The sequence below is a fragment of the Elephas maximus genome, chromosome 25 (assembly GCF_024166365.1).
Source record: "Elephas maximus indicus isolate mEleMax1 chromosome 25, mEleMax1 primary haplotype, whole genome shotgun sequence".
Taxonomy (NCBI): Eukaryota; Metazoa; Chordata; class Mammalia; order Proboscidea; family Elephantidae; genus Elephas; species Elephas maximus.
Window position 1 is genome coordinate 61,905,560 of NC_064843.1, and position 16,181 is coordinate 61,921,740.

Here is a 16,181-nt window from a genome sequence, read left to right on the forward strand (position 1 = left end):
AAGATCATTCAGTCATATTCTATTATTAAAAATAATACGAACAGTTGGGAATTATTTTCTTTTATTGAGTCGACTTCTCTGCTGCCTTCGCCTACATAACCTACCTGTATTCTAGATATGCTCTGAATATATACCCTCCCAAACCATCAAGTCAACCGAGGAGGGAAGCTGGCTTCTCTTGCCTGAAACCATCACTTCCAGCTCATGAACCACGGCTCTTAGCCAACTGTTCAAGGTCAGGCCCACCCAGCCCAATGACTTTATTTGTGTAAAATGTCACATCTTTCCCAGGGCCCTTTCACACAGATCTCTTTCAAAACCGTGTCATAAATCTTATGCATCCTGTCAGGGATTGAACTGTGTCCCCACAAAATATCTGTCAACTTGGCTAGGTCATGATTCCCTTGTATGACTGTCTACCATTTTATCATCTGATGTGATTTCCCTACATGTTGTAAATCCCATCACTATGAAGTAATAAGATGGATTAGCGGCAGTTATATTGATGAGGTCTACAAGATTAGGTAGTGTCTTAAGCCAATCTCTTTTGAGATACAAAAGAAAGAAGTAATCAGAGAGACATGGGGACCTCACGCCACCAAGAAAGCAGTGCTAGGAACACAGCGCGTCCTTTGGACCTGAGGTTCCTGTGCTGAGATGTTCCCAGACCAAGAGAAGGCTGATGACAAGGACCTTCTCCAGAGCTGACAGACAGAGAAGGCCTTCCCCTGGAACCAGAGCCCTGAGTTTGGACTTGTATCCTACTAGGCAGTGAGAGAATAAATTTCACTTTGTTAAAGCCATCCACTTGTGGTATTTGTGTTATAACAGCACTAGATGACTAAGACACATCCTATAAATATTAGTGCTTTCTATATCAATGTTGCAAATAGGCTTCTGTCCTCAGAGCCCTTTAAAACCCCCACTCTCCCCTGCAGCTCATTGTCTGCCTCTTTTCTTCCCCTCATGGAGATATCTGTGTTAACAATCTTTCCGACCACTCAAGTCCTTGACCATTCTCACCATGAGAGATTCAAGAAAAACAGCCAGGTCCTTGGCTTTCTGCTCCCACCAAAGGCCAGTCCAGTGCACCTCACCTTATCCAGGACTTCATTTTTGCAGTTATCTTCTCTCTCCCCCAGGCTATTATGTTTTCCCTCCCTGGACCATCCCCACTAGTGAACAAATGCACTTTAATACCACTCATCACCTTCAGCTAGCTTCCCTTTCTCTCTTCCCTCCACAGCACACAGCAATACCTCTACAAAACCTTGACTGTACTTACTACCTCCACTGCCCAGCTCTCATTTTCTCATTTTAGGGCCACATTCTCCTAAAACATTCTCAGCCACCTACATCTTGTCGAAGAAGCCAGTGGTCAACATCTTACCCAACATCTTCCCCAGGCATCAGGACACACACTCATCTGGTTTTCCTCCTACCTCACTGGCCACCCCTTCTCAGCATCTTTGGCTGGCTCCTTCTCCTCCACCAATCATGTACATGCCCTCTTCTCTCTTTTACATATATTCTTTCCCCAGGTAATCCCACCCAGTCCTGTGGCTTTAAATACCCTGACTACACACCAACAGCTCTTGCATTTTTATTTCTTCCATCCATCCTCCTCTTTACATCTTCAAATCTACCTGGTTAGTCACCAGGGTCATCAGCCCTTTTCATCTTCCTAATTTCTACCAACCTCAAGCAAATCAAAGAGAAAGGAGATGGTAGAGAGGTGGGGAAGACTAAAAGAAGTCCAGCGCTAACTATAAAGAATAGTTCACAATCTTCACGACAAAGCTAAGAAAGAAAATTTTTAATTAAATTTCTAGAAATTTAAAGTTTAATGTTATTCTTAAAATTCTCAATGATTAAAACTAACTTGTAAAATCTGATTCATTTTTTTGCATGTGCAGTGTTTTAATAAAAAAGACTTACCCTAAATAGTAGCCCTGCCAAGCTCTGGGCAAACAAGTCCTTCATTTGTTTATCCTTTGGCTTCTGCATGACAGCTTCTGTTATCCTGAGCAGTATTTGCAACATCTGTTCCCTAGGCCATCCAAAACAAAAGCTTGTATTATTAATCACATCTCTAAAGCACTAACTTAAAGGTACAAGAAATTCTCCTAAGAATTCAGCAACATTGATAATCATGTATTACTCAAAAGTATTAAAAATCTGAATGCTAATTATATTGTTAACACTATATTTTACCAAAATAAGCTAACTTATGTTACAACAGTTCTAAAAGTATGCCTCCTATGAACACACCAATAGGCAGGATAAAACGGGAACCACCCCAGCCTGATCTTCTCCCGTTGGCAAAAAGTGAGGCAGGATTTTCTCCAACTGTGCAGTACCTTATGGGTAACTCAGGGAATAGCTGACCCTGTTTGAACTCACATGGAACTTATGTGGCACTCTTTAATTTTCACATCTATTATTTCACTTGCTTTGTAAGGTCTCCCTATCTATCTTGTGACAGAAAAAAATAATGACTTTCTAGTCTTTATTCCAGGGCCATATGCAGTCAGCATCATAGCATGATCGATTTTACAGAAAAAGGATCTTATGGAAAAAGCTCTGTGAAGTATATGAAGCACTATAGAGACAAAAATAACACTGCTAATTACAATAATACTGATAAATCCTTTAGAACAGCTAAAGGGCGCTTCCCTTCTTTCAGCTAAGTGGTATTCCCATCAGAGTGCCAGCTCACTTTTTTCTTTTTCTGAACTCCATGGCAACAGAGAATGCATTACCTTTTGTCTGTAAGGGAGATTCATTTGTTCCCTGAGGGAAATCGCCCTGGTTCCTTTTAACTTCTCTTCAGAGGCCTTACACACTAATCATTTGTTCATCTTTATAACTTTCTCCTCAGCCTTACTGCTCCTTAGTGATAAACTCGAGAACTGGACAAAGTAATCTAGCCCAGATCAGACAATGAGATCTTTAAATTGTAGTTTCTTTATACTTTCCTCACATCTCTGCATATCAGAACAGTACTCTCTATTAACAATACAGTGTTGAATCTCATTAAACTTCTTACGACATGATGGCCACTAGGTTTTCCTGCCCGGGTTCTCTGTTGGCTGGCATATCCTCACTGCACTCTCTCCTACTTGTTTCCTTGTTTCTATACACTGCTATGGATTCTGGACACAGGGAAGACGAAAACCAGTCAAGTCATGTGAGATCGGGGCAGTGAGCGGGCAGCCTGATGGCAGCTTCTGAGAAGTGGGGAAAGAAATGGCACGGAGCTGGGGACAGCTTTCACTCACCATCTGGGTGCCCATCCCTGTCACGTATGGAAGGGTCACCACAGCCTGTTCACATTATGTGATGCTTAAGAAAACAAAAACCAATCTCTTCCCTACAACAACTGGTTATATGCCCACAATTCGAACACAATGAGAACAAAAGACAGCGTAATTTTCAAGTAAAACCTTGGTCATGGGAAACGCTACCAAAAAATGCCAACCTGACCAAGCAATGACTGACACGTGCACAGAGTTAATTCAATTTCAGAACCTATGAAAACATGGAAGGCCATGGAATTCCCATGCAGAGTCTTCTGGAAGAACATCTGGGTGAAAAAACTGCCTCCAGTTTGGAAAAATCTTGCTTACCAAAAGAAAGGCTACAAACTGACAGGCCACCAGTTTTAATCTTGGCCTGTTTCTTCCATTTTGTGAAACACTGACTTTTGACAGCTCCGCGGAGGAAAACCAGAGTCCATGAAATCAGGAAGATGTCCCATCCTTAGGTCTTTATTTCCTTTGTCTCCGTGTTCTCACACAGAGGGTAAAAAACCTAAACTCTTAAACTAATTCATGCATCAGTTATGTGCTATTTCAGGACTCCTACTTAGCACCTCCCTGGGTACTGCCCCGGCCTAAGCTACTATCATCGATTGCCACAGACTCTTTGCACCAACAAACACATTGCCTATTCCCCTGGCAGCCAGAGAGATTTTTCTGGAAGCATAAATCAGATCACGTCATGCTCTCGCTCAAAACCTCCCAGCAGCTTCCCAGCACACAGAGCGGTAGCCAGCGTCGAGATGCAGCCTGCAAGGCCCCACGCAGCCTGGCCCTTGCCTCTCTGACCTTCTCTCCTCCCACTCTCCCTCGTACTCCGTCCACTCTGACACAGTGGGTGTCTTGTTCTTCCTGGAACACACCACCCTTTGTACTCTTCCCATCTGGGCTTCTGTTCTTGCTGTTCCTTCTCTCAGGAGTGCTCTTCCCTCAGACCTCCTTCCCTTAGGGCTCTGCTCAAATGCTTCTCCCTCAGAAAAGCCTTCCCTGACACCTGACAGAATAACTCCCCTGCCCTGCACCCTGAGCAACACCCACCCGACTCAGGAAGCTGCTTTCCTTTATCCAGCGTCATTGTTCTTCTTAGCACCTTACAGTACCTGAAATTGGTTTATGTGTTTTATTACGTCTCTCACTCCTGAGGCTGTAAAGTTCACGAGGGCAGGGACCTTGTCTATCTAGCTCACCACTGCATCCCCACAGGAGGAGCTCAGTAGTTACCGAATGGATGGCAGGGAGGGAGGGAAGGTAATTCAGGGATTGTCTGGTGCTTAACACATAAGAAAATCTGCCGGAGGAATAGGTCACATCCTTTTCTATGCTCCACTTACTATTTTTTGGTGAATATTTTCATCTATTTCTATGATTTGTTTTTTATACTTTCACCTGGGGATCTCTGAATTATTAAAGAATACAGTAGAATTAATTTTATTTCCTAAAATTTTCACAGGAGCATTTTCAAAGTAAAAAGAACATCAAAAATACTACGGCTCCATCAGTGGTAAAGAGGAACAGCGAGCGGAGTGCATACCAGCATTTCGCACTACTTTCAGTATTACTGATACAGCATTTAACTTCATTTAGATTATATTCTTCGCCAGGTAGTATTGCGGCTTTCACAACTGCTCAACTTTGCATAGAGTGGGAAATTTAGAACTCTGGGAAAGATGACACTGGAATTTACATCTTAAAATAAAATTTCCACTGAAACTTGACACTGTGGCTCCTCTATCTGTGAACTCTCTATGTGACATGATGCCTCTGGATCCACCCTTTCCTCAGTGCCTGGAAGACCCTTCCAGCTCAGACACGCCTCGTTTCTATAGATCCCTGCCAATTGCTAAGAGAATCCTTTCAAGGCATCCTTGTGCTGTCCCTAGGACATGCAGAAAGGGCACTGAGAACACAGGTGCGGTGCACAGGCCCCCAAAGGAGTCCAGACAGAAGGGTGGTGGCACCTCCCAAGTGCAGTGGGGTCGGTGAACTGGGCACAGGGGCAGAGGTCACTAAGAGGATGCTGCCAACGAGCCGGACAAGCGGTGAGAAAAGCCTGTTTGCACTAGGGAGTGGCTGAGTGTGAGGAATACAAGATTGGAGAGCACACTTTTAGATGCATGAAGGGAAAAGGAAGGAGTATAAAGTGTTTGGTCTGATTACTGAAAACATCTCATAAGCTGGAGTGATGTGATGACATTCATTACGGTGCAAGGGCCATGGGAAAAAAACTAATGCACTGTTAACCTTTCGGGCTAGTTCCTCCATGGGTATTACAAACACAAAAACACCAATCAAGAATGAAGGATGGAAAAGAAACACTTTGTGTGAGCATATTTTAATGCCACTGTATTTTTTACTGCACTGCTTTTGGTCACTTTGAGAATGTATTACTTATTTTCCCAAAATGAATTTAAAACTTCAAATTTTAAGCAATAAAAATCATCTTCCGGTCATCAGGGACAATTAACAAACTCTTCTAGGCTTATGAACAGTATTTTAAAATACCAGGTACTAGTTTTCCACAAAACCACCTTTGGTGACAGTTTAAAATGGAAAAATCTACTATTAAGTCATATGACTACATACTCTTTAATTCATGAACATTTTTAGCACCAAACAAACCAAAAAAGCAAGCCCGTTGCGGTCGACTCAATTCCGACTCATAGCGACCCTATAGGACGGAGTAGAACTGCCCCATAGGGTTTCCAAGGACCACCTGGTGGATTCTAACTGCAGACCTTTTGGTTAGCAGTTGTAGCTCTTAACCACTGAGCTACTAATGAAAATAAATGAGCTATCAACGTACTCGGAAACTCTGGTGGCGTAGTGGTTAAGTGCTACAGCTGCTAACCAAAAGGTCGGTAGTTCGAATCTGCCAGGCGCTCCCTGGAAACTCTATCGGGCAGTTCTACTCTGTCCTCTAGGGTCACTATGAGTCAGAATCGACTTGATGGCAGTGGGTTTGGTTTCTGGTTATAAAGGTACTGGGCACTTCCCCTCTTCATAATCCACAGAAAATATCACAAAAGATTGATTATCACCTTACGGTTAATTTTATAAAGCCATTTAACAAATGGAAGATTTAGCATTTTAATTATTATGTTAAAAAGTAAAAACATTCTGGTCTACAATACTAACACATATAAACTCACCAGGTCTTCTGATTCATTGGAAGCTCCATTATCATGCGCCTAAAAATAACCATAACAGCTTTGCAAGCATCGACTTGTTCTTTCAAGAGCACGGGAACTTCAGCACATGGTTCCAGCAAAAAGACGTTTGCAGCGTTTGTCAAAAATACCTTAAAACCAACATTAGAAAACAGAATGAAACATAACAATCTGAACAAATTGTGCTTAAAGATCACGCTATAATTCACTCCACCAATGAATCTCCTTGGAGTTGTTTCAGGACAGAGTCTGTTTCTATGAGGCAAGTGGTCTCAAAATTTTTTTCATTCACCCCTTAGGATCACTTAAATACTGAGATACCTGAAAGGCCTTTTCCTGGAAACTTCAGGAAGCAGGAAAGCATTTGAAGACAATTTTTTGACATCTCGAAAAAAAAAAAAAAAAAAAAAGGAGGGTAGGGAGGGAAAAAAAGAAAGGGTCATTGCCTCTGAGTGCGGAACTCTGGGGTGGGGGAAGAGCAGGAGAAAAGGACCTGGCCCAGAGAGTGTCTAAGAACTGTGACTGTCATTGAATCTTCCAGCACAAGAATCCCTTGCTGCAAAGCATGGTCACCGCGCCCGGAGTGCGCCAGGAGACAGACAAAGCACCGTGACCAACAATGCACATCTTCCGGAAGTGTAGTTCTTTAATATGAGAAATACATAAGGCAGTAAAATACGAAATATAAATTCTTAAGATAAAATCTAAGATTTCAAAAAATACTTAGATAACCAGCCGACCACTCTATGCTCTGCCCCACATCTTCAGGACTAAGTTTGCTGTCCTCTGTCATCAGGGATATGTCAGGAGAAAAACAGAGAAGCACTGATCTAAGCTATTAATTAATAAGCTACTGCTTAGGGGCACTACAGTAAAATAACAATGTGCTACCATTTACACAGATGAAGCTAGTCATCCATCAACTTGGGATGTTCTGAGTTGTCAATCTAGCGATGGGAATGGATTTGCACCATCTATGTTGCTGCTGTGTGCTGTCAAGTTGATTCCGACTCACAGAGACCCTATAGAGTCTTAGGCCTCTGTTGTGTTCAACAGCAAAAGTTCCAAGGATTTCAAAGCAATCAGACATTCTCTGGTTCATTTGTGGATATAATTCATTAATACACGTCTCAAAATAAATGCACAAACTGATCAGAGAAATTAAATTTAAAACATACTCAAAAGTCAAGTGAGTAAACTAAAATGCTGACAGCCTCTAAGATTTCGGAATTACCTCATGCAAGATCAAATTTCCTAGGAAGAACCACTAAAAAGTACTATAATAGTTGATAATGGGTTATATCACTTTGTGAAGAACTTCTAGCTTTTGAGTAAAAAATGGAAAATACTTTCTTATCTTAAATTACAGAATATTTTTAATAACTGTTTTTTAAAGAAGTATGCTATAGATGATATATTGCAATACAAACACAGTGCCACCAAGTCTATTCCAACTTCACAGCGATTCTATAGGGCAGAGCAGAACTGCCCCACAGGGTTTCTGAGGGGTGCCTGGTGGATTCAAACTGCCAATGTTTTAGTTAGCAGCCAGCTCTTAACCAATGAGCCAACTGGGTTCCATATTGCAATATGTGATATTGCAATATAGATCCTTTTAATTCAACACACTGGTTTCTTGAATTTGAAACTTCTGCATATTCCCAAGTAAAAGCCAAGAGGCTTCATACATTATACTTCTTTCAGTTTACTTTAAAAAAAAAATCAAAATGCCAACTACATGAATATTTCTTAATACCTTCTTGGAACCATTAAGGTAAAAATAAATAAAATGAATACGCTCATGCTATACTTATGAAAGCAACCACCTTATCAAAACTCAATTTGGTCACTTTTTTTTCTAATGAACCAAGCAAAGGAGAAAGGTGCAGGCAGTTCCCAGGTTACAAACATCCACCTTACTGACAACTCGTACTTGCCCTTTAATGTTACGTAAATTTGCTCTCGATTTGAAATGAACGGAGCCCTGGGTACAAAGTGGTAAGAGCTTGGCAGTTCTAATCCACTAGCCGCTCCTTGGAAATTCAACAGGGCGGTTCTACTGTGCCATATAGGAGGGTCACTATGATTCAGAATCGACTCGACAACAACACGTTTGATTTCTTTTTTTTTTTCTGAAACAACTGAACCAGCCCGTACTAGCAACAAATTCTTCATCACAATCCCCTTCACTTTCTGCACATGCTTCGAGGGTCCTGCACTAAAGTGGGGCTATACCAGAACCTTACGCGCCTGTTCCAGCTTACCTACAAATTCCACTTAAAGACTTAAAGACACAGTTAGGAATGGATCTCATTCGTAACCCTGGGACCACCTGTACTGGATACAGTGAGAACAAAGTGGCTATTTAAATGCAAACTGAATACTTTTTAAAACTGCACAGCTATCATGTAGTTCTCTTAGTTCATCCAATTAAATGTAACTTATCCTTTCAGAAGACAAATAATACTCTCTAAACCCTGAGACATAACCGGCGATACGGGCATACCTCATTGTATTGCTTTTCCCTTTATTGTGCTTCCAAGTCCTACATTTTTTTAAACTGAAGGTGTGTAATAACCCTGAGTCGAGAAAGTCTATCGGCGCCATTTGTCCAACAGCATTTGCTCGCTTCATGTCTCTGTGTCACATTTTGTAATTCTCACAATACTTCAAACTTTTTCATTATATCTGTTATGGAGAGCTGTGATCACTGATCTTGGATGTTACCACCGTGATTATTTTGGGATGCCACAAACCACACCCATATAAGACAACAAACTTAATAAATGCTGTGTGTGTTCTGACTGCTCCACTGACTTGCCATTTCTCTGTCTCTCTCCCTCTCCTCAGGCCTCCCTCCCTATTCCCGGAGACAAGACAATATTGAAATAAGGCTAATTCATAACCTTACAATGGCCCGTAAGTGTTCAAGTGAAAGGAAGAGTCGCACGTCTCTCACTTGAAATCAAAAGCTAGAAATGATTAAGCTTAGTGAGGAAGGCGTGTCAAAAGCTGAGAGAGGCCAAAAGCTAGGCCTCTTGCACCAAACAGGTAGCCAAGTTGTGAATGCAAAGGAAAAGTTCTTGAAGGAAATTAAAAGTACTACTCCAGTGACCGCGTGAATGATAAAAAAGCAAAACAGCCTTATTGCTGATATGAAGAAAGTTTTAGTGGTCTGGATAGCAGATCAAACTAGCCATAATCTTCCCTTAAGCCAAAGCCTAATCCAGAGCAAGGCTCTAACTCTCCTCAATTCTATGAAGGCTGAGAGAGTGAGGGAACTGCAGAGGAAAGTCTGAAGCTAGGAGAGGTTGGTTCATGAGGTTTAAGAAGTCATCTCTGCAACGTAGAAGTGCACGTGCCGATGTAGAAGCTGCAGCCAGTTACCCAGAAGCTCCAGCTAAGACAACCGATGAAGGCGGCTCTGCTAACAACAGATTTTCAATGTGGATGAAACAGCCATATATTGGAAGATGCCATCTGGAACTTTCATAGCTAGAGAGGAGAAGCTCCAAAGGCTTCAAAGGACAGGCTGACTCTCTTGTTAGGGGCTAATGCAGCTGGTGACTTTAAGTTGAAGCCAGTGCTCATTTACCATTCTGAAAAGCCTAAGGCTCTTCAGAATTATGTCAAATCTACTCTGCCTGTGCTCTATAAATGGAAAACAAAGCTGGATGACAGCACATCTGTTTACAACAATGGCTTACTGAATATTTTAAGCCCACTGTTGAGACCTCCACAGATAGTGACTCCTCTGATGGATCTGGGCAAGTAAACTGAAAACCTTCTGGAAAGAATTCACCAGTCTAGATGCCATTAAGAACATTCGATTCATGGGAGGAGGTCAAAATATCAACATTTACAGGAGTTTGGAAGAAGCTGGTTTCAATCCTCATGGATGGCTTTGAGGGGTTCAAGACTTCAGTGGAGAAGTAACTGCAGATGTGGTGGAAATAGAAGAACTAGAATTAGAAGTGAGGCCTGAAGATGTGACTAAATGGCTGCAATCTCATGATAAAACTTTGCTGGAATCAGAGTTGCTTCTTATGGATGAGCAAAAAAAGTGGCTTCTTGAGATGGAATCTACTCCTGTTGAAGATGTTGTGAACATTGTTGAAATGACGACAAAGGATTTAGAATATTACATAAGCTTAGTTGATAAAGCAGTAGCAGGGTCTGAGAGGGCTGGCTCCAATTCTGAAAGAAGTTCAACTGGGGGTAAAATGCTATCAAACAGCATTGCATGCTACTGAGAAATCTTCTGTGAAAGGAAGAGTCAATCGATGTGACAAATTTCATTGTTGTCTTATTTTAAGAAATTGCCACAGCCACCCCAGCCTTCAACAACCACCACCTTGATCAGTCAGCAACCATCAACATGGAAGCAAAACCCTCCACCCGCAAAAAGATTATGACTCACTGCAGGCTCAGATGATGGTTAGCACTTTTCAGCAACAATTTTTTGATTAAGGTGTGTGTGTGTATATATATATATTAATACATAATGCTGTTGCACACTTAATGGACTACAGTATAGTTTAAACATCACTTTTATATGCACTGGGAAACCAAAAAATTCGTGTGACTCGCTTTATTGTGGTGGTCTGGGACCCCACACCACCCAGTGCCATCAAGTCAATTCTGACTCATAGCGACCCTACAGGACAGAGTAGAACTGCCCCATAGAGACAAACCCGCAATATATCTGAGGTATGCTTGTACCTGTCTCCCATTCCGCCCCACCCCACCCCTGTATGACATTGGCAATCCCCTCTGAGAGAGTGCACTGCTGAGAAACAAAAGACAGGGACTCCTCTGTGCATTTCTCTAGTGGGAACACCACCTAATTTATGACCTGCACCAAAGTTCTTTGAAGCTACTCAAGTAAAATTTTAAAAAATTAATTTCAAAATATTTGCTGATTTTCAATGAAAAATGGGAAAACTTACTAATTACAGTATACTAAACTAACCTGGAAGCAAAAAGGATACAATAATAATGAACCTATCAAGAGACAGATGACAGAACATGGCATCATCAAGACCTGAGCTACCTACCTACCTCAAGCATGCTTTCTCCAAAGTCCATACCAGGCCTCTGCCTGGGAGGCATAACTGGACACAGCTATGAACTTGGGGGTGGGTGGCAGAGAGCAGGCGAATAAGAGGCACCTGTATTTTCACTTATACTCCTAATAACCTTCAAGCTGGATCAGACTTAAAAGGTAATCGCCCAATCCCCATTTCTGAGAGGAAATTCTGAGGTCGGGGAAGGTTAAGATCAGCCAAAGTTGCTCTTCTCAATGTTCCTAATTGGTATTGGTTCTATTTCATATATTCATTCATGTAAATATCTAAAACTACAACATTAATCATTGCTCTTCATAGACATTCAGTCAGATGCATAAATATTGCCTTACAATAGGCAATTTTCAGGAGAAATACTACTCAAAAGCTTATATTATCACCAAGCTTGTCCTGCAAATTAGAGTCCATGTATTCCCCACATGTATTCTGAAGATACTTTTAAGACCTAAACCTCAGTTATTTCACATTCACTCTATAGTAATCCCCAAAAAATTACAACCAGCTCTTGTCTCCTTTAATTAGAAAAAATCTTTAACAATTATATGTGGGAAATTAGAAGAAAATTTGAATGAGAATTTAAGAACTGTTTACTGACAGATGGTGTCATGGGTTATATCCCCCTAAACTGTGTGTATCAACTTGGCTAGGCCATGATCCTTGGTATCCTGTGATTTTCCTGTATGTTGTAAATCCTGCCTGTAAGATGTTAATAAGGGAGGATGGGCACCAGTTGTGTTAGTGAGGCAGGACTCAACCTAAAGATTGGGTTGTGTCTTGAGGCAATCTTTTGAAACATAAAAGACAGAAGTGAGCAGAGAGAGAGGGGACCTCATACCACCAAGAAAGCAGTGCCAGGAGCAGAGAGCGCCCTTTGGACCTGGGGTCCCTGAGCAGAAAAGCTCCTAGTTCAGGGGAAGATTCATGAAAAGGCTGAAAAAGAGAGCAAGCCTTCCCTTGAAGCTGATGCCCTGAATTTGGACTTTTAGCCTACTAGACTGTGAGAAAATAAATTTCTCTTTGTTAATGCCAGCCACTTGTGGTATTTCTGTTATGGCAGAGCGAGACGACTAAGACAGGTGGCTAAAAACATCACCACACTTTATATGACATTATGCCCAAGAAACAAAATGTTTACAGTGACTCCAACTTGGGGTCTTCATGTCTCTGGCCTGGCTGTGTACCTGCAGCATAACCTGGACACCAGCTTTCACGTCCTTACTTTCCTCTTCGAGTACACAACCTCTGTTCATCGCACTCGTGAAGGAGTACGTTCGCCCCCAACTGGAGGATCGCTTATGACCGGAACTTTCAGACGAGGCCTTTAGAAAAGAACAACCAGTTAACAGAGTGGGATGAATCACAAGTTCACATATTTAATTTCTTATGCTCAATAGAATTCATAGGAATACAGGTTTTAGGAAGCCAAGCCTTTTCTTCTGTTTTGGTTACCACTTTTCTACCTCCAGTACCTAAAATGTTTCAAATGTCCAGTGACTGAATATGCATGTGGCACACCTTTAAAACGGTGATGAAACTTATTGGCTTACTTTTCGATTTGACCTCATGACTAGTTATATTAAAATGATACTACCAATATTGAAAAACTGAAATTACGGAATTAATACAGATATTTAGAAACATATATGCCCTTGTGAAAAATATTTTTAAATGTTTGTTAACTGATATGACAAACACCCACTTTTAGAAATAATTTCTCAGACTAGATTTCAAAATAGCATGCCAGAAATACAAATACGATAAAATTTCTTTTGTGTCTCAGGAAGCTGTCCCACTTTCATCTTACATTTATCCCACCTCCAGCTTTACCTAACATGGAATAAAAGATCAATTCTGATAGCCCCCGCTCTAGGGGACAGCACCCCGTCCCGCAGTGAGGCCAAGAGTCGAACAGTGGAGATAACACTCATTATATAGTCAACACTCCTTCCAAATCTGTAACAGCCCAAACGCCTCAGGTACAGTCCACTGCACAATGCTGTGTGTTCAAACACGCCAAGAACAAGGATGACGCTGTTAGTCTCACTCAGAGATGCATAACACATGATGGTTTAGGAAACAACTCTCATGCGATAACTATTAACCGAGCTGTAAGGTGCATGTGGCCCTAGCCTGATAGTTTGGAGATGGTGCTCTCGAGCAGAACACAGAAGGTGTCTCACTGAGGCAGGTAATCATGGAACTGAGCAACTTGAGAGGAGCAGATCTGATTTTAAAAAGAGTCAGTCTGCATGTGTCCCACATACTGAGCAGGTACACTTTGCTAAAATACATATACTCCCAACTCCAACGACAAGCGATAAAATATTACCTCCTTGCTATCCGTCTCTGAAAATCCTAGCTTTTCAGCATCTTCCTGGGGAACGTCTTTTTTATCTGGCTCCTCCATGAACACAGGTTTCTCCTGGAGGATCCACTTTCTGTACACTTGAACTACTTTTCTTGTTACAGCTATGTCACAGGAAGGTAGCAAAAACGCCTAAAAGGAAAAGAGAAAACTCTGTTGAACCCCACACAAGCTCAGATCACAATACAAACCAAAACCAATCCTGTTGAACCAAACAAGGATGCCCTTTATCTCCACTCTTATTCAACATTGTGTTGGAGGTCCTAGCCAGAGCAATTAGGCTAGATAAAGAAATAAAGGGCATCCAGATTGGTAAGAAAGAAGTAAAAGTATCTCTATTTGCAGATGGTATGATCTTATACACAGAAAACCCTAAGGAATCCTCCAGAAAACTACTGAAACTAATAGTTCATCAGGGTATCAGGATATAAGATAAACATACAAAATTCAGTTGGATTCCTATACACCAACAAAAAGAACATCAAAGAGGAAATCACCAAATCAATACCATTTACAGTAACCCCCAAGAATATAAAACACTCAGGAATAAATCTTACCAGAGATGTAAAAGACCTATACAAAGAAAACTACAAGACACTATTGCAAGAAACCAAAAGAGGCCTAAATAAGTGGAAAAACACACATTGCTCATGGATAGGAAGACTTAACATTGTAAAACTGTCTATTCTACCAAAAGCGACCTATACATACAATGCAATTCCAATCCAAATTCAACGACGTTTTTTAATGAAATGGAGAAAGAAATCACCAACTTTATATGGAAGGGAAAGAGGCCCCAAATAAGTAAAGCATTACTGAAAAAGAAGAACAAAGTGGGAGACCTCACTCTATCTGGTTTTAGAACCTATTATACTGCCACAGTAGTCAAAACAGCCTGGTACTGGTACAACGACAGATACATAGACCAATGGAACAAAATTGAGAATCCAGACATAAATCCATCCACGTATGAGCAGCTGATACTGGACAAAGGCCCAAAGTCTGTTAAACGGGGAAAACACAGCCTGTTTAACAAATGGTACTGGCATAACTGGATATCCATCTGCAAAAAAATGAAACAAGACCCATACCTCACTCCATGCACAAAAACTAATTCAAAATGGATCAAAGACCTAAATATAAAATCTACAATGATAAAGCTCACAGAAAAAAAAAATACAGACAATGCTAGGAGCCCTAATACATGGCATAAACAGTATACAGAACATTACTAACAATGCACAAACACCAAAAGAGAAACTAGATAACTGGGAGCTCCTAAAAATCAAACACCTATGCTCATCCAAGACTTCACCAAAAGAGTAAAAAAATTACCTACAGAATGGGAAGAAGTTTTTAGCTATGACATTTCCGATCAGCATCTGATCTCTAAAATCTACATGATACTGCAAAAACTCAACTACAAAAAGACAAATAACCCAACCGAAAAAAAGAGCAAAGGATATGAAGAGGAACTTCACTAAAGATGACATTCAGGTAACTAACAGATACATGAGGAAATGCTCACAATCATTAGCCATTAGAGAAATGCAAATCAAAACTACAATGAGATTCTACCTCACTCCAACAAGGCTGGCATTAATCCAAAAAACACAAAATTATAAAATGTTGGAGAGGGTGTAGAGAGACTGGAACACTTATACACTGCTGGTGGGAATGTAAAATGGTACAACCACTTTGGAAATCCATTTGGTGCTTTCTTAAAAAACTACAAATAGAACTACCATATGATCCAGCAATCCCACTCCTTGGAATATATCCTAGAGAAGTAAGAGCCTTTTCACGAACAGATACACGCACACCCAGGTTCACTGCAGCACTGTTTACAACTGCAAAAAGATGGAAGCAACCAAGGTGCCCATCAACGGATGAATGGATAAATTTTTGTATATTCACACAATGGAATACTACGCATCGATAAAGAACAGTGATGAATCTGTGAAACATTTCATAACATGGAGGAACCTGGAAGGTATTATGCTGAGTGAAATTAGTCAGTTGGAAAAGGACAAATATTGTATAAGACCACTATTATAAAAACTTGAGAAGTAGTTTAAACAGAAAAGAAAATATTCTTTGAAGGTTATGAGAGTGGGGAGGGAAGGTAGAAGGGATGGAGAAGGGTTTTCACTAATTAGATAGTAGATGAGAACTATTTTAGGTGAAGGCAAAGACAACACACAATACAGGAGAGGTCAGCACAATTGGACTAAATCAAAAG

The 16,181-nt window shown here is 40.9% G+C and overlaps 1 protein-coding gene across 6 annotated transcripts in view; it reads right to left on the reverse strand.

Moving 5' to 3' along the window:
* The window catches only part of RALGAPA2 (Ral GTPase activating protein catalytic subunit alpha 2), a 459,903-nt gene that overhangs the window by 306,381 nt on the left and 137,341 nt on the right, over nucleotides 1–16,181 (reverse strand). For all 6 annotated transcript variants that reach the window (XR_007515412.1, XM_049869401.1, XM_049869403.1 and 3 more), the window contains 4 exons: nucleotides 13,904–14,071; nucleotides 12,756–12,893; nucleotides 6,470–6,618; nucleotides 1,939–2,050 (listed from right to left, as the gene is read on the reverse strand). Coding sequence is in view for 5 of the 6 variants with exons in the window: in XM_049869401.1 (XP_049725358.1) it covers nucleotides 1,939–2,050; nucleotides 6,470–6,618; nucleotides 12,756–12,893; nucleotides 13,904–14,071 (567 nt within the window). In the remaining variant the exon portion in view is untranslated. The remainder of the gene's footprint in view (nucleotides 1–1,938; nucleotides 2,051–6,469; nucleotides 6,619–12,755; nucleotides 12,894–13,903; nucleotides 14,072–16,181) is intronic.